At 43.0% G+C, this 22,879-nt stretch overlaps 1 protein-coding gene across 3 annotated transcripts in view; it reads left to right on the top strand.

Moving 5' to 3' along the window:
- Positions 1–3,972: 3,972 nt before the first annotated feature.
- Positions 3,973–22,879, top strand: part of NRG3 (neuregulin 3) — a 1,075,402-nt gene continuing 1,056,495 nt past the window's right edge. For all 3 annotated transcript variants that reach the window (XM_057735391.1, XM_057735392.1, XM_057735388.1), the window contains exon 1: positions 3,973–4,816. In XM_057735391.1, the coding sequence (XP_057591374.1) occupies positions 3,973–4,816 (844 nt within the window). The remainder of the gene's footprint in view (positions 4,817–22,879) is intronic.

Raw genomic sequence — 22,879 nt, 5'->3', positions numbered from 1 at the left:
CAGAAGGTGATTATATTTAGGCAAACATGGAGCTAAGGAGAGGCTGAGTTATATCATTCCCGTTTGTTAGAAAAATTCATACCTCTCTCTATAGGAGGTAGAGATATCCAAGAAAAGTATGGGTAACTCTTCCCTGATAGATCATGCACATCGATCTTTACTAAATAATTAGCCTCAGTATTAAAAACCATCGAAAGCACAATTCTCAGATCATTATATCAGAAGAACAAGAATGTTCCTTGAAAGTTGCAATCTGCCTTTTGATTGAGGACCAAATAGTATATTTTGAAAGGCTTTATTTAGACTATGTGATAACTTAATACATATTAATAATACTGGTTTCTAATGTATTTTATTTTATTTTTTATGAATTTGTTTATTATTGGCTGTGGTGGGTCTTCGTTGCTGCGCAAGGCTTTCTCTAGTTGTGGTGAGCAGGGGCTACTCTTCACTGCAGTCGTGGGCTTCTTATTGCAGTGGTTTCTTTTGTTGCAGAGCACGGGCTCTAGGCCCACAGGCTTCAGTAGTTGCAACATGTGGGCTCAGTATTGTGGCTTGCAGGCTCTAGAGCTCAGGCTCAGTGGTTGTGGCACATGGACTTAATTGCACCACCGCATGTGGGAACTTCCTGGACCAGGGAAGGCTTAGCTGCTCTGTGGCATGTGGGATCTTCCTAGACCAGGGATGGAACCCACGTCCTCTGCATTGGCAGGTGGATTCTTAGCCACTGTGCCACCATGAAAGCCCCATCTAATGGATTTTTAAAATCATGCTTAAAAGATGCCATCAGTGAATAGTACACTTAGCTATACAATTTTATATTATGTAGAATGTAAGTATTATAGTTTTATTTCCAAATGAGAAAAACAGAGGCTCAGGGTGACTTCACTGCTTATAGAGCTCAAACCTGAATCCCTGTCTTCAGAGCCTGAGTGGGAAGCTCTTCCTCAGGGAGCTGTGGCACCAGACTGAGACTCCGCCCTACCATGGGACTGATCAGCTGGCTGCTCATTGGCAGCGAGAGCTTCTACCACTTGTCCTTGACACAGCTGTGGATCCCCCTGCCCCCAATTCTAGTTCCAGTGCTTACCACCTGCTACCAGGGAGCCTCGCAGTAAAACTGCAAGTTAATGATGATGGTACCAGCCAGTGTTTCTTGGATGGGCTGATACAACCTGCTCCCCAATACAAGGCTATCAAAGCAATAGGTTCTTTTTTTTCCCCTTCCACTAGTGATAATGTTCATTGTGAGAGCAGCTAATGTGTAGTCAAGTGCAGAGGCTTGGGATCTGGGAGAAAATGAGCTGAACAGGGAACCATGAATAAGCTATTAAAGCCAAGTGGAAATGAGAAGTGGAGGGAATTTGTAGAGGTAGATGAAGAAGGCATTGGGGAGCACTGAGACAACATGGGGGTGAGTTTTGTGCAAATGCAGTGGCAGGGGAACATTTGCCCAGCTGCAACATTATAGTATCCCTTTTTGTACACTGGATTTATTTCAGTGGGGAAGGAAGAAGGGAGGGGCCATAGGAAAAATGGGGGTGGGGTGGGGTCGGGCAATGACCTAGGAATGTTTTGGAAAAGTAATTTTCTGTCTTACATACCCGACAGCGTACCTGCCATAATTTCAGAATATTTTGTGTGAAAGCTAGCTTTTATTTGCTATACAGAAAAGGTTGGTTAGTAACAGCCCAGCACCCACAGAAGGTAGAGACTGGGTCAAGTTTTACTTAAGAGGGCTGTGTCTTCCATCGGAAAGCTGAAGGAATATAGACTCAAGGGCTTGTAGTATTTTTTTTTCACCTGCAATTTTTGGAACCGTAATTCAGCACTACTGGATTAGGGCATGTTCTATCAAATTAAAAATCAAAAGCTTTGCTATGAGGAAAGTCTTAATGTTATAGCTGAAAGAGGTGACAGCCGCATTACTGCCATCAACAATAATTTATTAACCATGTCTGTTCAAAATACTCTGGTAGGCACCAAATCCCAGGGGCTTCCTGTTTCAATGCATCCTCTTCTCTTTGCAGTCTTTTCAGTGTACCGTTCGCCTTTCCACCTGTGAATAAAATGGATACCTCGAAAATTTCATCTTTGGGGAGACAATTACAGGCCGAGAGAACGCTGTTTTTATCATCAGCGCCAATCATACAGTGCAGGGGAGGTATATTAGGAGGCTACCATTCTCAACTCTCTGTCTTGGAGCTTGTAAAACATCTTTCCGGTTTCCACTTTAGACCAGGAAATCTGACAAGAGTCGACTAGCGAGGTTTTGCACCATCAGCATAAACTACAGTGATGCTGGCTCTTTATCCCTTCATCCTTCCTTCTTAGGCCGGTCCCCTAGTCCCCCAGGCGGGTCCCACATTACACCTGAGATACAGGTACACAGGTGCCGCTACCCAAAGGAAGAGAAAGGAAAGAATTTTGAATACTAACCCCAAATCGTTTTAAACGTTACCTCTCACAATCAGTTGCCTTGTGACATGTCCACCTGTGCGAACATCTACACTTAAAGACAATACTTTTTAAAAAAGGTACGTGATCACAAATCACTCCTGGCTAGGAGGTACCTGCCAGGTGTAATTGCACAAAGGTCTGTTTCTCCAGCATCTCTCTCAGGAAGTCGGAGGGAAAGGGCTCTCCAACCCGCAGCGCGGGGCGTCAGGCCGAGAAGCGCACAGACACCCTCCCTGGCGCACACGCCCCCACTCTCTCGCCCCGCAGCGTCCGTCTCTGACCCCACCGCATCCGCACAGGAGAGGGGCTCACAATCGGTGGGTCCGGAACTGCTTTTGCCACACACTTCCAAGCGGGGGTTTGCTTGGATCATTTATTTATCTCCTGCGCCTTAAGAAACCACCATTAGGTGTTGTGGGAGGCGCTACTCTGCCCGAAGCCCAGCCCGTCCGCCGCGGCTCCGCGCACACAGCACCCGCCTGGCTGCCAGCACCCGCCTGGAGTCGCCTCCCGCCCGGGGTCCCTGTTCCCTGGGATCCCCGACGCGGTCTCTCGTTGCACGTCTCCCCCTTCGAGTGCGACCGGCCAGGGGCGCCGGGCAGTGCTTTCGAGTCTTCTGCGGCTTGCGGAGCTCCCTCCGCGGCGGGTAGGACAGCACCCGCCGCGGGCGTCCCCGGCCCCGGGCTCGCGGCGGCGGCGCAGCTCGCTGGAGTTTGACTCTCGGGCAGCGGCGCCGGCGCGGAGCCGCCGGCGGCGGGAGCGAGGCGAGCCCGGCCGTTCGCCCTCCGCGCTGCGCTCGGATTGGTCTCTCCCAGACAGTGCTGGCCGAGGGTTGGCTGCGGGCCGGCTGAAGAACAGGTGCACCTTGCCGCCCGGACCCTCGGAGCAGCCGCCGAGGAACGCGGCGCGGCGGGCCGGGCGGGCGGCGGCGGCGGCCGGGCCGGCCCCCCTGTGTCGGAATGCGGCTCTCCGGCGGCCGGCGTGGCGCGGCCGCCCCGCTCAGCCCCTGAGGGCGGCGCGAGGCCCAGTGGCGGCGCGGGCGGGCGCCCCGGGGAGCGAGCCGGGTGCGGCGCCTCGAGGATGCCGGCGCGGCCGGAGCGCGTGCAGGCGGCGGGCGGCGGCGGCAGCGGCAGCAGCAGCAGCAGCAGCAGACGCGGGGCCCCGGCGCGCAGGAGGCCGCTCGGCGGGCTGCACAGGCGCCCCGCCGCTCCCTGACCGGCCGGCGGCGCCGGGGGCTCGTCTCGCCCCTCTTCCGAGCTCCTCACCGCCCCCTCCCCGGCCCGCGTCCCCTCCCCCGCTCCTCTCCTCCCCGCCCGCCGCCCGCCTCTCGGGGGGAGGGGCGTGGGGGCAGGGAGCCGATTTGCATGCGGCCGCCGCGGCCGCTGCCTGCGCCCGAGCCCGCCGCCGCCGCCGCCGCCGCCGGAGCCCGCGCCCGCGCCCGCGCCCGGCCCGCGTGGCCCCATGCCTCTGGCGCGGCCCTCGGGGGGGCGAAGGTGAAGACCGGCTCCTAGGATGAGTGAAGGGGCGGCCGCTGCCTCGCCACCTGGAGCCGCTTCGGCAGCCGCCGCCTCGGCCGAGGAGGGCACCGCGGCGGCTGCGGCGGCGGCGGCGGCGGCGGCGGCGGCGGGCGGGGGCCCGGACGGCGGCGGCGAAGGGGCGGCCGAGCCCCCCCGGGAGTTACGCTGTAGCGACTGCATCGTGTGGAACCGGCAGCAGACGTGGCTGTGCGTGGTGCCTCTGTTCATCGGCTTCATCGGCCTGGGGCTCAGCCTCATGCTGCTCAAATGGATCGTGGTGGGCTCCGTCAAGGAATACGTGCCCACCGACCTGGTGGACTCCAAGGGGATGGGCCAGGACCCCTTCTTCCTCTCCAAGCCCAGCTCCTTCCCCAAGGCCATGGAGACGACCACCACGACCACCTCCACCACGTCCCCCGCCACCCCCTCCGCCGGCGGCGGCGCCGCCTCTTCCAGGACGCCCAACCGGATTAGCACCCGCCTGACCACCATCACGCGGGCGCCCACTCGCTTTCCCGGGCACCGGGTGCCCATCCGGGCCAGCCCGCGCTCCACCACGGCACGGAACACTGCGGCCCCCCCGACGGTCTTGTCCACTACAGCCCCTTTCTTCAGTAGCAGCACTCCGGGCTCCCGACCCCCGGTGCCAGGAACCCCCAGTACCCAGGCCATGCCCTCCTGGCCCACTGCGGCATACGCTACCTCCTCCTACCTTCATGATTCTACTCCCTCCTGGACCCTGTCACCCTTTCAGGATGCTGCCTCCTCCTCTTCCTCCTCCTCGTCTTCCTCCTCCTCTACCACCACCACGCCAGAAACTAGCACCAGCCCCAAATTTCGTAAGTAAACACTGTGTCTGAACTCTGATTTACTGCTGAGTTTCCATTCTGCCCTCCTGCTCTCTTTTCCCCTCGCCGCTGCCTGTCTTCTAGCGTTCTTCAGCCCCCACCCCATTGCAGGTTTGGAACATAGGTGAGAGTTAAAACTGGCCATACGGGAGGAAAAAGATGCCGGCCTTTTCCCGAGTGTGTGTGTGGGGGGGTGGGGGGGTGGGGGTGGGGAGTAGGGGTGGTATGAAGCAGAGGGAGATTGTCAGCGAAGCTCCACGGGCCCTACTTCAGTGGGTCCCAAATGAGAACTAACTCTCTTCAAGGGGTTAAAGCGAGTGCAATCCCTCCTCACTGCAGACCTGCAGGCGAGCTCTGGGATCCGGCACCAGTTGAGAACTGGGTAGGGAGGGAGGGAGGGCCTTCCCAAACGCTCTGAGCCCTTTCCCCCGCCGGTGGGAAGGAGGGAAAAAAAAAACACATGCAAATCGAGCGACGTTAAACCACGGAGGGAAGTTGTGTCCATGTAGGGGTGGGCCGGGTTGTGTGTGTGTGATGATTTGATGGAGATGTTGGTACAGTGAAGCTGTGGACACTTCCAGCAGCCCTGACCCGGGCAGGGACCAGGAAGGGTTAATTAGAAGCCATTGTGGGAGGTAGGGAAAGGAGGCGATCCGTGGAGAGGGGCTAAATTGACTACCCCCTACCCTGCCCATGGCCATTCCAAGGTATAGAAACGGATTCTGTGGCCGCCAAGAGTGAGTTAACTAGGGGGAATTCTGAAGGGAGCCCTGCAGAGCTGCCGCCTCTAGGGTCCTGACGGAGGAGGAGTTTTTTCATCTTTGCCAAGCATTTGCTTTGTTCATTTCCCAAAGGTGGGGTGTGAACCTCGACTCCCCTCCTACATGCAGGAAAAATTTAGGCAAAATGGGACACAGTTCTCTGCACTCAGGGTGAGAAAATCCAATTCGTTTGAAACAGGTCACTCTTTGAGTGTAGCTTCTTCAACCTTGGCTCAGTTGCTGCCAGTACTGGCCTGTTTCCCCAAGCATGATAGCTTTCTATCTGTTTAGGAGGTGGATATTTTCTCTATACCTTTATACATGTTTTAGATGACTAATTGACCTCCCACCACCCTCCCACCACCCCTGCCTTGTTCTTATTCTAAGAAAATCTTAGGAAGGTTCTTGATCTGACTATTGATCAGGATCTGAGAACAGTTTGTGCAACCTGTGAAGGTTATTTAGGACAAACCCCCAGCCTGCCAGCTCAAGTTCTGTGCAAGGCTCTTCTCCAAAAACTGCCTGGCTGTGCCTTCTTTATATTGTATTTCTGTTTTGAGCCATGACATCTGGAGGGAAAGGAAGAGTGCTTATCATTAACTCTTGAGTAGGAATACCAAGCTTTCAGTCATCTGGGAATTTTTCATTTCCCTGACCTGTGGTCTTAGCTGGGGTGTTATTTAACCCTTGAACCTTTTTTTGTTTTTGGATTGGTTGTATTTGTTGGTAAAGTCCAAGGAGAGACATTCCTTATGCTTTTACTCTGCTTTGGAAAAAAATAGCCTAAAAGATAAACTGGGAGATGGAGAAGAGAGGGGAAGGGAGGGAATCTGCCACAAACCAGAATGGTAGTCATACCGGTAACTTACTGCTTCTCTTTCCTTTGGCTGAAGCAGTCATTTTTGAGAGCACATTTTCTCAGGAGGTGTGTAGAGGCTTCTCTCAACAAATCTAGCTGCTTGAGTTTTGTGGATGGGTAAAAGATGTGCAAGTGTCTGTGTGAACATATTCAGTGGATTGAAAATAGATGCGTTTATCCTGAAGACCCCAGGTTTTTTATTTTTTTCTTTTGATAGTTGATATGAATAATGGAGTGTGGGTGTACTTCTCAGCCTTGTGTGTGTGTGGGGGGGGCTTGCATATGGGGGAATATTTCATGTTCTTTCTCAATTGATTTTCTTGCTTTCCATACCGGAGGTCTTTAAAGAAAAGCCCGAGGTAATTATTTTCTACCCCTCCATGCTCCCTTCCTACATTCTGTAGAAGGGAATGGCAGCCTGTTTAATAAATAATGATTATTGACAGGGCTCTCAGCCCCCAAGGAAAGGAGGGGGGATAAGAATCTGTAAATGGTGTCAATGTTCACTTAGACATATAAGCAGTATTTGTTTTATGTGTATCTGAGGTTCAGTTCTTGCTCTTTTTTAAACCTTCAACAAGGAGTTGAATGAAGGGATTTGCAAGTATGCAAATCCAGCAGAAACTGACCTGGTTTGCTTATATCAACAAGGGAAATTTTAATGAAAGGACAATCATGTCGTTTCCATAAAAGATGAGTTTAAATAGGTAGGTTGTATGGTAATTTAAAGGAAAAGGATAGTTTAAGTATTTTTTTGAGACAAAGATTACAGGATGATTAACAAAAGAAATAAAGATTTCATTTGAGGGATCATCAGCACTGCTGAAGAATGGCCTGAATATCTTACATTTATATTGTTCACTTGTTTTGATTTTGTCACCAAAGTTCCCAGGAGAGAAATTGCCCCCCCTTTTTTTTTCTAGCTGCTGTGTCCAGACTCAATAGATTTTTTTCTTTTCTTTCTTCCTTCCTTCCTTTTTTTTTTTTTGTTTTAATGAAGGGCGTGGATTGTGTTGTAGCACCTGAGGACAGCTAAGAATGATGCTTTTTTTTTTTTCGTCTTTCTTGAGACTAACTCACAGATTCTTTAATTGTCAGGGTCTATGCTTTTGAATTGAACACGAGGCTTATAGAATGAATGTCTTTGTGTTCGTCTTAGGTCAATCAGAAGGATCCTGTCTGTAAACGCAGCACAGCTCTTTGGAGTGGAAGAGGCTGGTTCACTCTAGAATAAACACACTGGCTAATGGACAATAGGATTTTTGCAAGCAAAAGCTGTATTTGCTATGAGAAGGCCCAGTTTAGGAGACTGTTTCTAATTTTCTGTAGGATTAAAGATAAAGAAAGATTGAACTTGAAAGGCAGAGGGAGGAGAAGAGTGGCTTGGAGGTTGACTCTTCTCATCCTCTAACCTTTAGAACATGAGCCAGACCAAAACTTCCTTCTGTGTTACTAGGGTCTCTTGGGTTCCCAGTTAGTTGCCCAGGACTTACCTTTCCTTCAGATGCTTTAAAAGCAAATATCTTGAACATACTGCCTTTAAGAAATTATTTTCCCCCAAATGTCTTTGAAGCATTTTGCAGCTGTAAGTATAGGGTTAGTTTACACATTTTTTTAGTCCAGAGGGAGGTTTACTGCAGACAGTACAGGAACAGTGATTTTGACCAGTGTATAAACATCCTTTTGGGGCACATTGAATTGTATTTTCATACTTGAAATACATATATATATATATGTAGAATGTTGTCAATGCAAATGCGAATTGTTATTTTACTCAGCAGAAAGCACTGTTTAACTGTTTAACAGATAGAAGACCAGAGTCCTTGGCTACGTTCAGGTACTAAAGACCTGAATAATGGGTTATTCTTTGGGTCATATTTGGAGGGTATATAGCTAATTCCAGTGAGTAAGATCACAAATCTTGTATAGTATATTTAGTAAAAAAATAAATGTAAAGTGTATCATTGATGTTTAAACATGGTAGGTGATAATTTTAGTATAATCAAGTCTATTTAAATCAAACTTTACCCAGTTAAACTTGTAATTTTGAAGAGTTCTGTTGATAACATTGACGATTTTCTTATCCTTTTTAAACATCTCCAGTGTTTCAGTAAAAGTACTCTGAGTCCTTTATAAGCAGCCTCAGGTATGATTTGTTTCAATCAAGTTACTCCTATGTTGTCATTTATCTATTGATACATGAATCAAGGCCTTCAAAGGAATTCCAACATAGAAAGGACTGACCCCAATCACGTGTGGTAGCCAAAGTGAGAGGATTCCGAGTTCGAAATCAATATTTCTTATGAAATCCAATTGAGAGCTTTTTTTATGAGCACATGCTGCAGCCTGAGTGTATGTTGATTTCCTTTGGCCTTAATACAGGATTATGAGACTTTTCTGCGTTTGTCAATTATAGTGTACATTTTACTCTTTAGACACTTATGTTGTGCTTCATGGTCCTAACAGAAAAAAAAAGGGGGGGGGGGGCAGACATGTGGGCATAGAATCAGCCAGGTTCTTTTCAGAACCATTTTTAATTTGGTCTCAGTGCCTTAAGGCTGTGACTTCAGCTTCCTCCCCTGCTCTTCCTGACTAAGATAGAAGGGGTTGGCAGTGCTTCACTGGTGAATCCAGCCACCTTTATATCTATGCAATTTTCTGGATAGCCTTCTTTAAACACAGTGTTGATCCATGTTTGTCAGAAAGAAAAACAAGCAAAGAAAGCTTCAAAAAAGCTGGTGTGTGGCAGCCTCTCTCTGTTAGTAAAGAAACCAACTTTTCTAAATCCAGGTTAAACCATAAGCAAGAGTGTTGGTGCAGAGTTTAAAATCAGTGCTGTCCTGGGAGGTCTAGTGTTTAGAAGAACAAGATCTCTCTCCCCAGAAGAACAGGATCTCTCTCCCCCTGGTGTAGTTTCCCAGCTCTTCCTCCTCTACACACCACAGTGAGAAGGATGATTTTTAACTCCCTTCTTATGTGGAAATTCTTTCCTCTTAACCTCTCATATCTAGTGCCAAACATATCTCAATATTCTATCTGAGGTGTCGAAAATGGAACATGAAATTAGCCCTGAAATATATAAGAGCAAGGAAAGAGCCATAAATCTAAGTCTGTAAAATGCATTTGAATTGCTTGTGAATAGAACTGAAATTCATTTTTCTCCCTTTGAGTCTGTTTTTATCTTCAGACTTTTGTGTTGGGTGAGGCACAGAGCTGGTACTGCGTTGGCAAATACCACTGAGACATTTTTGGATGCTAGAAATTTTACTTGTCTACACCCAGAAAAGTGTTTCCTCCAGAACCATAGGCATATGGAAGGCAGAAGGGAGGAATAGACTCAATTTAAAGCTTTGTAATATCAGGATGAAAATGTACTGAAATCCATTCATGTGATTATTAATGAAAGTCTTGGGAGACGTGGTCTTAGTTTGGTTTTCCATTTTCACCACCTTTTCTGTGAGGATTTCATGTACTCCTGCCTTACCCATCTTTTATATAACTGGATCATGGCTCTGTCTGAAGGCCCCTTACAGACATTTGATTATTTTATTTTAGCTCTTTATTTCTTAGCTTATATTATAAACGGTAGTCATTAAAAGCAATTTTCTTATTCTTAACATTGCCTTGTTGTTTCAAGTTGTTTTAAAAGTCAGTCCTTTTGATAAGACATGTTAGACTAACTTGGTGTAGAAAGCTCAAAAAAAAACCTACCCATTTATGCAGTTGAGTTATTAAATTGTCTTCTTATTTTATTTTTTAATTAAAAAATTTTTTTTGAAGATTCCAAAAGCTTGATGGAAGACTAATGGCCATTTATTGTTCCACATAGATTGAGTTACAGATCATACTAATTTTGACAGTACTTATTATCTGATTCTGTAAAACAATTGTACAATTGAACATATGCTATTATATCCATTCATATAATTATGTTGTTTTTGTAATGTCATGTTTTGATTTTTAAATTTATTTTAATGAATATTTATTAAACATTGGTTTGGTGTATTACTATGCTGGTAGTTAATTGGTTAATTTAAAAAAATCTGTGAAAGTAACGGTTTAAAAACCAGAAAATTAAAATAAAACGTCAAATCTTTACAACATTCATTCTCCCATATCTCGATATAGGCATTTTTTTGAATGTGTCTCTTAATTTGAGCTTAGCATCTTTTTCTTTTTCTTTTCCATAAGCCACACCTCTGATTACTTGTTTCTTCTTCAAAGACACTGGTGAAGGAATTTAAACCCAGACATTTCATATATACCATATTCCCCCTGCCCTGGGAATCTTTTACAGTTCTTTTTTCTTTTACAGTTTTCTTGCCCATATAATTCAAAGTAATTTTCTTTCTTTACTTTTTTCTCTTTTTTTAACAACTCACCATTTGGAGTTTCTTCAAAGCATTCAGCTATGTTTTAATAGAAACTATAATTATCTTTCATTTCTACAATCATATATCTTTGGCTTACATAAACTTTAAATTGCATAATTGCAGTAAGAACAACTGGCATAAACAGGTGTGTTACCCCCCCCCCCGCCCCCCATGTGTTGGTAAGCATACAACCCAACAAAAAGTTGCAGAGGTGTGCAGGCTGCCTTCGGGTTGACCTGCTAGCTGTGATCTTCTCACAAGTGCAGTGGCCCTGACAGTGTCCATCACACTGGAGGAGTGGTGACAGCCAGCTGTCTGAGGATTAGGAAAGTGCCTCCTTTGCAGGTAATAGTACTGAAAATGTAAGTCAGTCATGACCATATATGTTAGGAACTTTAGTGGGAGGATGACAACATTTGGTATGGAGAGAAAAAAATCCCCCCAAAACCTGTAGCCTTGAATCCCATGATAGCTGTGCTACCTCAAAGAACCAGTTTAATTTCTCTGAACTTTAACGTCCTCGTCTGGGATAATGAGGGGGTGATGGTAATAACTGGCTTTGGGTACCACTCCAAAAGAGCCTGTAAGCTGCAAACACTCTACTGCTTTAATGTCAAGAGAAGTGGGAAATGGACAGACTAGGTATTTTCATCCAAAACCACATCAGGCCGTTGAATTCCGTTGAAATATTAGAGCTAGTTTGCTCCCTGGCTTGAGGGATCTTCCATCACAGTGAGGGATGATGTATTCTTGCCTGCCCTTGGATCTCTCCTGTATTCCTCTCTGATACCCTGGCATACACAGTAGAATATGGTGTGGAAGTCTTCCCTCAAATCACCTTGGAAGTTTAATCACAAACTGGAGCACACCATTTCTCATCCTTTGCATGGTAGGTGGTTTTGTAGTCTGTTTTGAGCATACGTTTCTCAAAGAGAGGAACTGAAATTTGGGAGAAAATGAGTGAGGTTGTTGGATTATAATTATCTGGAAATCTGAAATCCACAAAAATCTGAAGATTTTTGATGAAAGGAAGGATGCTCTTATGGTTCCTTTGAGTTCCATTCCCACACTGTCTTATTGTCATTGAATCTTTGGAGTTTGGAGAGAACTTTAGTAAAAATGGGTGATGTCTGCATTGCATTCTCTTCGTCCTCTTAATTTAGGAGTTATTGTGGTTTATGTTCCAGAGGATTAATGGGTTGCTTGCAACCATCAAAGAGCTCCTTAGGTGTATGCTTTTTTACTTCAAGGAACTTTAATATTAGCATTTTGAAAGCATCTTGCTTCAAGTCTGTGTTTGGAAACTTCGTCCTGAATTACATTTCAAAGTATTACTTCTTTTTGTTATGCGCCTTTATTTTTCAAGACAGGTTGGTGATTGTACATAAATCATAGATTACCATTCCGAGGCATAAAAAGAGGCTAGTCAGAAACAAGCCTACAAACTGAATTCAGAATTTACTTTAGTAATAGGAGTTTCGCGGCTTCCAATGATAAGGTTTTGTCTTTGAGGACTTTTCCTAGAAGTGACAGTGTGTATCATGGATGCAGTATACACTGTAAAAAGCAAGAAAAACATCTCAATCTATGCAACTACTTTAGCAGTAATATATTACGGCCAGGGTTATGAGAAGAGAATTTTTATGCACAGCATTTGATAAGAATTCTCGAACATATTAGTCTACTTCCTCAGATACTCTTCCTGTGGCTACCCTTCCAGTGAATTGCCAGGGAGTTAGAATTTCACTAAGAGGAAATCACACCCTCATCATCATTTTGGGATCAAACTCTGATTGATTTCTGTGCCTTGGATTTTACTTTTAGAAATTTAGAAGAATTCTTCACAGAATCTCAGTCTTGGAAGGGGCTTGAGAATTTAGGTAATAACTAGAGCTGCCATTTGTGGAGTTTTACTGTGTGCCAGAAGGGTCCACACTTTACATACTTTGTCTTATTTATTTATTGAAACAGGGATTAAAAAACAATCATTTAGGCCTGCAGCCTTATCTGATTGTCTAAATTATACAGGTAATCGAGCTGGGCTTAGACTGGTTATATAATTTGCCCAGGACATGTGTAAGTGGCATAGTTTGAAGAATCAGGAAGATGGGATGATCATTTTACAGGTAATCTCTTCCCACTCTAAATCCTAAGCCCCTGACACAGTGTTGCTATGTCTGTGTACATTACCTGTCTCAAGCCCCTAGCCCATAGCTGGTGACATTGCCATTATAAACTGCGTGAATAGCATATCTGCTCATACCTGTTCTTTGCTATATAGTAAAGGGAGCCTTTACAACCAGAGAAATTCCCTGTTTTCCAGTCCAAGGAGAAATTTAGGAGATGTTTCAACAAAAGATAGTGTTCCTCTAAACTTCTATTCCTTGATCTTCTTAACTCTTTTTCCTCCTGTGGCTGCTTGTAGGTGATCCAATAGAACAATGACAGAAAATAGTCACAGACTTTATTTCTCTGCTTCCTGAAATCTAGCCAAAATTATCTTCTCTGCTCATTCTGACTTGCTTCTGATTGCAGTAGTTACTGCATCGTATGCTGAGAGTGGCCCATGGAAATGTGTCAGGGAACATTTGGAATAATAGCCTTGAGGTTCTACTGACACTAAAATACCAAACCCTACCAAGTAAATGTTGGGTGTTGCATATATGCCATGTTTCCTACAGAGCGTCTGAATTCCCTCTTGGAACCGTCCTGCAACATACCCATCGTTGACTGGCCCATGGTACTTAGAAAGAACTTTGGTGAGACCCTGATAGTCTGCCAAAGATACCACCAACTGGACCCAACTATTACTTACTTGTTTGACTTTGCTGTGTAGCAAGGGTCCCTAAGAACAAATATTCTGAAGGTTAAAGTGAAAGATGATGTGATGTCTACTTTTGCAAACTCGTAAAAAGAAAACAGAAATAGATCAAATACTAAGATCAGGTTATATACTTTTTGAATAGCTGTGCTGAAGGGTAGGAATACCTTAAGGTCAGGAAGCCTGTATTGTCAAAATCCCATAAGACTGTGAATGAATCCCATAGACTAAGGATGATGGCTTTGCACATAAAGAAGAGAGGAAATGAGATTGCTTACCCAAACTTATTGTTAAACAAAAGTTTTTGTCAGCATGATGGCAAAATCTAGAGGCTCTATGAATAGAAAGGTGAAAATGGGGTGCAGAAAAGTTTATGTTAAACACTGTCTTGCCTGAATTCCATTAAACTGAGTTTTCAGTATGAGCCTCTTTTCTACCTGAAAACACTGACAAATGCCACCTTCATGCCAAACAGCCACAGCTGGTAGGGCTTCTGCCTTCAACAAATGAGAAGTGTGTTTACCAGGTGTTAGTTGTATTAGCTCCCAGACCTATTTATGCTGGTTTTTCTTGTTACTGTAATTAGGTAATGTATTTAAATATTCAAACCAATGAATTAATTGTGGTTTCAATTAGAAGTAAGTTGATTACTTTGGATATATTTGATAAAGTGAAGTCACTTAAAAAATGCTTGTTGAAGAAGTTATGGGTAATTTTAAGGGAAAATATATTTATATATCCATAAGAAATTTGCACTTGGATTGTTTCACATGTGACTTTAAGGTCTCATTCCTTAGTAAATAAACTGAAACTGAAAAAAATCGCGGTATACATTTGGGGTGTGGATTTTCACAAGAAAGGTAACAGAAATTTATTCCGTGAAAAGCCTTGAATACCACAGCCAAATATTTGGCAAGTGAATGTGCATCTGTATGTTTAAGGTTCAAATAAGAGAAATAATAAGTAACATACATTTTACTTTACCCACGTGATAGATTTACAAAGCCATTAATTTGTATTTTTCACAATTGTAAATACATTGGAAAATGTTTACTGTGTAATTATCTAAAACTTTTTGGGTTGAAAATGATATAAGATTCTGATTATATAAAGCTGTGTCAACTAATAGCTTTAATAAATAGTAACTATAGTCAAGGAAAGTATGCAAAATCATTAATGGTGATGATTTCTGGATTGTGGAACAGGAGTGCCATTTAATTTCTTGTACTTTGCTGTAGTTTCCAAGTTTTATTTAATTGTCATGAATGATGTCTCTAATGAGAAGTTATTAAACTTTTGAAAAAATAAAGAATAAGATCCATGAATCAGTTCAGTTATTGGTCTTGGTTCTGTGAAGATGTTTTTCTAGTCTAAGAGTTTGTCTCTTCATTGGTGGTGTCAGCATTAACATGTTGGCCGAGTTGCATTCTTGCTGTGAAATGCAGATGTGGGAAAATACAAATGCATTTCATTTGCTCATGGGAAGTAATGCCTTACTGAAGGCAGTGTCTTACCTTGGGCCTTGGATTATTAGCCTTGATCTTAGAAGGATAAAAAAGATGGTAGTTTTACTGTGTTACTTAATGGCTCTTCCAGTCGGCAGAAATTGGGCAGTCTTTAGTAGAATAGTATTGCTAAGGATGGATATAGCCTATAAAAATCAACCAATTGTGGCTAGACTAAGCAATTACCTGGTCTATTTTAAGGATCAAATGACAGGAAAATGCAAAGGCTAATTTGTAGTGCTGGGTCTTATAAGGGAGGAGTTAGGTCACATATGAACAGGTGGGATGACCAATTCAAAGATTTACTAGATGTTGTAAGCCCCTCAAAGAATCACAAGGTGTTTATTCACATAAAAAAGTTAGGTGGTTGAACCACAGATAGACAAATTCCATAGGCCAGTGGAAAGAGGTGATTTGTAGGGACACCTAGCCCTTAATTTGGTCATGAGTTGTGCTCAGAGTCTTTTAGGATAGCTCACAAATACATTGGTGAACAAAAAGAGAACAAAAGATGATTCTGTGTTTATAATGTTAAACATTCGAAGTCAAGATAGTGATTATCTTTGGGGAGGAGGCAGGAAGTGGCTGGAAGGAGACCCCTTGGGGCTTTAGGGTATTGGTAATATGCTAATGATCTGGGTACTAATCATATGGGTGGGTTCTGTTCACCAAAACTCATCAAGCTGCAGGCTTATGATTTGTGCGCTTTTTCTATACATCAGTACAAACTTAAATGGATACAAGAAATCTTTCGAAACATTCCTTTGGCATACACTTCGTGTTCCCAGGGTGCTGGCCTGCCTGTATGGATTATTCCACTTATCGACACTGGATTGTAACTCTCGGTTTTGTTGTTCATGCCTCACAGTCTAGTAAAGGCAAAGAGGATCTTCCTGGCTTCAGCAGCTTTCTTTGTCCTCAGGGTGCTGGCTTAGTGAGATGCCATGGAGATGCCCATACTCCTTTTCAGTTTAAGCCTTTCTGAATGGATGCCTTGTGCTTATGTTACATGAAGTTTTCTTTCACCCGTATCAGGAGTGTTTCAGATACAGCATAAGTTACCGCACTTTTCACACAACGTACACGTGTAAACCATACTTATTTCCAAGAGTAACTTTTTACAGTTCTGCAAGCATCAGAGTGCATGGTACAAGAGAGGGCTCACTTCTGGTTTTGTCGAGAAGGCCACAGCTTATAGTCCAGTGAATGATTGAAGTGAAGTGTGTGATTCCAACTGAAAAGTATAGTAGGCCCTTTTAGAAAGAACTGATCAGAGCAGAGGTAGGCAGTTTCAAGGGAGAATTTGTTTAGGCAGAGACATGGCCAAGTGAGGCTAAGGGAGTAAAAAGTCATTACCAAACAAGTTACTACTTTAAAGGGAAGTAACAGCTGGCTTGTGTCTGTGTGTCTGGCCTGGTGGGCAAAGAGGGCCTCTTGGAATTAATGAAATAGCCTCACCTTTTCCTTAGGGCGGGGCTTGATTCAGGAGGGAGGCTTTGGGAGGACTTCGCTAGGCTGTTATGGGAAATCACAGGGTGGTTGGTTCTGGGAATGTGCACAATACCTGTGTTATTTTCACAAGATGCAGGTCTCCAGGATGAGTTAGAGGAAGGAACAAGCAGCAAGTTGTAAAGATTCTCCAAGGGTAATTTGTCCCATGTCATTTAGATATGGTCTTTGACTTGTGCTGAATCTGTTTAAGTATTAACTTCATTCCAGTGCCTCTTCAAAGTGCTGCAAGAATCAGTAGAATTGGTGTATTTTAAAATGTTTAATTTTTTCCATAGTCACATCAACACAACCCTAGATTTAACCCAAAATAGTAGCTTTCAAATATCTAAAAACTTGCAAGTCGAGACACAAGGAGAATAACAACAAGATATGCTTGATTTTACTGCTTCACCTAAATTAACCTGTGACTTCAGATTTTCTGGAGGCAAAAAACTACTTTATGAATTGACTGCCATGCCACCCCTCTGGTTCCATCTGAGGCCCTCTTTCTAGAAGCCACTCAGCACCTTTGGGGATTGAACGCTGACACTGCATGGCATTCAGAAGGCAAAGGCACTGGTTGATTCCCTGTCTGCACTCATCACGTGGTGAGGAATGAGAGGGGGAAGACACTGCTGTCTCGGGAACCCTGAGGATGGTTGTCTATAAAATAAGGCTCTTGCTAGGCTGGCCTGCCAGAGAGCTTCTGCTGTAGACACAGGAACTACATCTGTTCATTTACATATCGACAGCTAAAATTAGTTGTGTCACCTCACCTTGTTCACCATAAAGAAGAACCTTCAGATTAGAATCAGATTCATCAGTCTTGCTGGCTTGCTTGGCTGCTCTTTGTTACCAGATAGAGGGGCTATAACACTGTGTAAGTGCAAATGTTAAATTAGTATTAAGAGCCAGTGGCATCTCTCCTATATTTCTCACTGATCAGGTAATTTTCACTGATGTCAACATTTATAATAAGCTAGACCACATAGTAGTGTTACTTGCTTAGAGTATTTTCAGTTTATCTATATTTTTTTGACAGATAAAGGTAAATTTTATTATCTTTTTAAATTATTTGTTTAGGTCTGTGTGTATTTGATCAGAAGAGATTTTTGAAAGAAAGGCAGCGAAGCTGTAAGAAAGTCAGTATCAAGTCTGTGTTTCCCCTTTATCACTCGGTTTTGTAAGCTTCTAGGTGACCTTCTGTGGTACCACATTGATGCTCATCTTTCATCATGAGTGGCTCTGAGTAATTTATGATAAATAATGAAATGCTGTTTCCTACAATGCACTGCAAATGCTGAGTGTTATAAAAGTCTAAAGAGCTCTATTACTTCTAAATGACTAGATAACACAAAAATGTTAACCCTAAAGAAAAAAGATCCAATAGGACACGCTGCTTGCAAAGCACAGTTCCTCCTGTCTAGTACCTTCAGATAGGCTTTGTGCATCTGAACTCTGCAGGGACTGGCCTCTGAACAGTTATCTTCTGGAATGGCAAGGAGAGGTTTATGCCTTTCAGCTAATTGGGTTGGCTTGGACCAATAGTGGTTCATTTATTTGAAGTGCGGGAGGGGAGGAACTTGAAAAATTTGTTTACAATTTGAAACCTTTAATTCATTTTTTAAAGATGGTGTTACAATGGTAAGGACTTGGATGCTGGGATGCAACAATTTAAAATATTTTGTTTTTGAGCACAGGAATTAGAAATAGATATTAAAGAGCAAACATTAAAATGATTTTATCAGAACAGGGCTTTGTGGATGCTTTAAAAAATTACATAGATGTTTTTTCAAAGTTAATTCTTATCACATCATTTGCATTTTCTCTCTCTTATCCACATGTACAAAAATGGAGACATAGCAAACACATATCCTATTTGCAGCTCTCAGCTTTCTTGTCATATGCTGTAATATATTAGTACAATTGCTAAATGTGGTCCACAGTGAATATGTGTGTTCTCATCCTGGTTGCCATAAAATAGCTGCATATCTAAGTGTTAGGATTTGAAGCCTTTAATTGCAAGGTACAGAAAGTTTTTATGTACTACATCCCATTGTGAAAATTGAATTAAATTGCCGGTCAGGGAGCTCTTTATACTGGCAAGAGAGTCTCTTTGTGAGCAAACCATAGAGAAGGGTGATCTTTGGCCAGTGATACTTCTGAACACAAACACTTGCTGAAGTTTGCCATTTTTTCACATTTCCCCAGACATTGTTACTTTGCCAAAAGAAATCATCTGTTCCCTGTATTAGAACTGCTTTCTTTCTTCCAGATATCAGCTACAAGGTATGAAATGAACTGCATAAAAATAAATTACATATACTGCATTTTGGGAAGTGTACCCTAGCTGTTCCATCCATTACTCTTCACTACTGTGCTGGGAAATCCACTTTCACCTTCGATTTTCAGTTACATGCAATCCGTTAAATCTCTAGACCTTCCTAAAACAGAGATGCTTTCATGCCAGGAAATTGGGCTGTTTGAATGTTCTAGAATGTTTTTGCTTTTAGTGAAAAAGGGTTGTTGCTTTGTGCCATGGAGGAGAGAGATTTGAAGAAGGAAAGCTGTTTCCAGAAACTGTTTGATGCATGTGCTCTGTGGCTCCCCTTCCTGACCATCTACCGTCTAAGGTTTGGTGTGGGTAGCGCTGTGGCATTAGCAGTACAGCCCACTTCAGGCATCTGAGCAAGGACTCTGAAGTTTGTAGATTATCCAGGCTTTTTTATCTCCATATGCCTAGTCTACCACTTCTTCTTTAATGCTCCGCCATGTTGTAAACTGTGAGCAAAAGAATCTGATGAACAGGAGGTGATGTCCGTGGAGCCTGGGGAGAGGCTGGAGAGTCTTACCCTAAGGAAGTTTATGTTCCTTTGCATAGTCTTGTTAGTTCTTCCTTTCTTTTTCCCCCTTTGCTTCCAAGGAAGATTGGAAATAAGATAATTAGAAGAGTGGTTTTCAATGGGAGAAAAGTAATTAAGGCACAGTGGGAAGGCCCCTGTACCTGGTGTAGTAATGTAGGCCTACTGCTGTCACTCAGTTGTTTGAGACCTCAGGGTAGACTCCTCAAGCTCTGAAATCTCAGGTTCTTCTGTAAATGAGGCTGTTGGACAAGGCATTCCCTGAGTCTCCTTGTGGCAAAGATTCCCCAAGGCCAAGTTATAAATTTGAGTTGAAAATATTAGTGGAATTTTTGAGTTACTAATTCTACTGGCTCTCTCCCTGCCCCACCCAGCCTCCATTCTCTCCCTTCCTGCCTTCCCCACCCCCCTCCGCCCCACACATATGTACCCACACATACATATACACACACAGGGGTTTTTTGGGCGGGATACTTTTCATGGGATATTCTGCACTTTAGCATTTAGTAACCCCCATGTTTCAGTGTGCTGCATAGGTGTGACTTGATTACATCTTAAAGTCCAGGGAACTTTGCTTGTTTACACCTTTAAAAAAGAATTCCTTATCCTTCCTCTGACAGATGTAGAGCTTGGTAGCCAGCTGTAGGTCTGTTAACTGCAAAGTATATATAGACATATGTATAAAAGTAAATGGATACCAAAAATAGAGGTATGAGGAGGCCTGGAGGAGTTACTGGCACACACAAAATATTTTGTTTGGAAGTATAAATAAATTTATCCAGTTCTAGATATAATCAGAATATCTTTCTCCCTGAATTAAATGGAATTCCTAGTTACTGAATGTTACAAGAAGAACAGAGGACTAAGGAGTGGTGTTTCTAAGGCAGTATTATAAATATGTCTAAATGTAAGGCATTGTTTCCTGGCATGTTGGTTGGCATGGGGATTTTGATATCAGAATGTGGTTCCATCCCTTGCATTAGAGCACAGCCCTGACCTGTGACAGTCAGTGACATGTAATTCAAACTTGAGGTGGTTAGTGTTAATATTTTTATCTTTCTCTTAGAGCACCTTCCTCATTATTAACTAAGGCATGTTCGGTGTAGAAAATTAGAAAATTTAAGCATTAAGAGGAAGATAAAAGTCAACTGTAGTTCTATAACCCAGAATAAGAGAATTATTGTTATCTTTTTGTTGAATGTTAGACAAATTTTTTTCCTTGATGAATATGTATTTTTTTCAAAAATGAAATTATACTGTAACAGTCTTTTAGCTATCTTTTTGCACTTTATGTTAAAATATGTCTCTGTCAAAATACCTAAGACTCTATTATCTATAATGGTTCTGTGCTGAAGTATATGGACATACAAAAATATAATGAGTTTATCACCTGTTGAGAACTTAGTTTGTTCCAATTTGGTCATTATTATATAAAAATCTGCCCTGAACATCTGCAGTATGGAATGGAAACTTTTGGCCAATATATGTGCAAAAACAAAACAAAACAAAACAAAAAAAACCTTACATTTTTAATTGGAATTCCTAAATTCTCATCCAGAAGGACTGAACAGTTCACTTTCCTGCCACTGTAGTGTCAGAACGCCCATTCTTCCCATAACCCCTGTTCCCGCTGTTGTAGGTGTTAACATATCAATAATGAAACAAACCAATTAAAAGAAAACCCTTTGCCAAGAGGGTAGTTTTAAAACCCTTTGCCAAGAGGGTAGTTTTTGCTATTTTGTCTTTCATTTCTCTAATTCAGATGAGAGTAAGCACTTTAGGTAGTTATTAACATGGAAGGTGGATTTCGTGGGGAAGTTCCAGGCCTTTCCTGTGTGCATGCACTGTGTGGCCAGATGCCTCTCTGCATTATCTAGGGCTTCATCCCAATGGGGGATACTGCAGGGAAGAGCTGAGGACCAGAAGTACTAAAGCTGCCCAGTGTAATTTAATAACAAAATTATTTTTTCCCTTAAAGCCCAGGAATAGTGTTGTGGATGGAAGGTGGGTCACAGCCCTGGTCATAGCCACAAGAAGTCGGCAAATAAGGAATAAGGTGCAACTGTTCTTGACTAAGTGACCTTAGGGGCTGCAGCACCTTGGGTTATTTGGCTAAATGTTAACCTATATGTCAATCAAGACTAAATGTTAACCTTTACTTATATAGCTAGTAAGATTCTGATGAAGAACATGAGCTTGAACACACACATACACATAGATCAAAAATAATAATTTCTCAAAGTCCAGAGGGCTTAAATTGTAACCTTGAGTACAGCAATGCCTGGGGACTATCCCCACCCCTTCCATCCCTTTCCTGTCCAGGACGTCCTCAGTGTGCTGCTCAGTGATGTTTCCTTTCCACTCTTCTGCTTCATGGTGTGGATGTTGAGCTGCAGATGAAGCTCAGCTTCCAGGGAAGAGTGGCATCATCTGCTCTGCACCTGGGCCTTGCGATAGCCGCTGCCTCTAGCAGCCACCAGCCTACTGCGTTTCCCATTAATAAGTGCCGTGGAAACCCAGTGAGCTCCAGGGGTGGCTGAGAGGTGGGTGAGCATCAAATCAGTTAAGTGACACTAGATTTTCAAGTGTCACGTTATAGTAGTAGAACCACCTGAGAAAGAGCAGAGCCAGGCCAGCATCCTGTAGCCCTCTGCTTTTTTGGCATCTGCTGCCCTTTGGCTGAGTCTTCTCCAGGAGGAGCAGGGAGATTCCCTGCTCCAGTTTTCTGCATGGATTGTTTGGACTGAGATGCCCCTGCTCTGACGTATCACTGACACTCAAACGAGAGACTGATTAATTTGACTTGGATTAAACAATCTGAATCTGTTAAGACTTTGCTGATTATTGACAAATCTGTCCTTTGAGCTTTATAGTTTTAAGATCAAGGCAAGTTGCTTTAGTATCTGTCAAGTTGTCCTTTTTTTTTTGTTTTTTACATTCAAACAAAAACTCAGAAATGTTATATCACAGGTTGATAAATTCTAATGACACCTCCAAATTGACAGACAAGCATATTCAGATTATCAGTTCAAATATCCTCACAGTCTTAACCTCAGCTGCCCAAAGGGAGACTACCAATTTAATCTGGTGGACTGTTTTTCAAATTCCATTTAATGTGGATGTTAACTTTTTTTTTGTTTTCCTCTGTTGCCGTTTCTACCTAATTAGGTTGAAAATCAGCAATTAGAATTGGAATGCATTTAATAGTTCTTATTTTTATTTATTTATTTTTTTGGTGATTTTTTAACTTTATTTTGTGGTCAGATTATCACCAATTCTTTTTCCTGTTTTTTTTTTTTTAAAGCTCTATTGGAATATAATTGCTTTACACTGTTGTGCCAGTTTTTGCTGTACAACAAAGTGAATCAGCTGTATTTATACGT

This window comes from Hippopotamus amphibius, chromosome 5 (assembly GCF_030028045.1).
Source record: "Hippopotamus amphibius kiboko isolate mHipAmp2 chromosome 5, mHipAmp2.hap2, whole genome shotgun sequence".
Classification (NCBI taxonomy): Eukaryota; Metazoa; Chordata; class Mammalia; order Artiodactyla; family Hippopotamidae; genus Hippopotamus; species Hippopotamus amphibius.
This window is presented reverse-complemented; position numbering and strand designations above follow the sequence as displayed.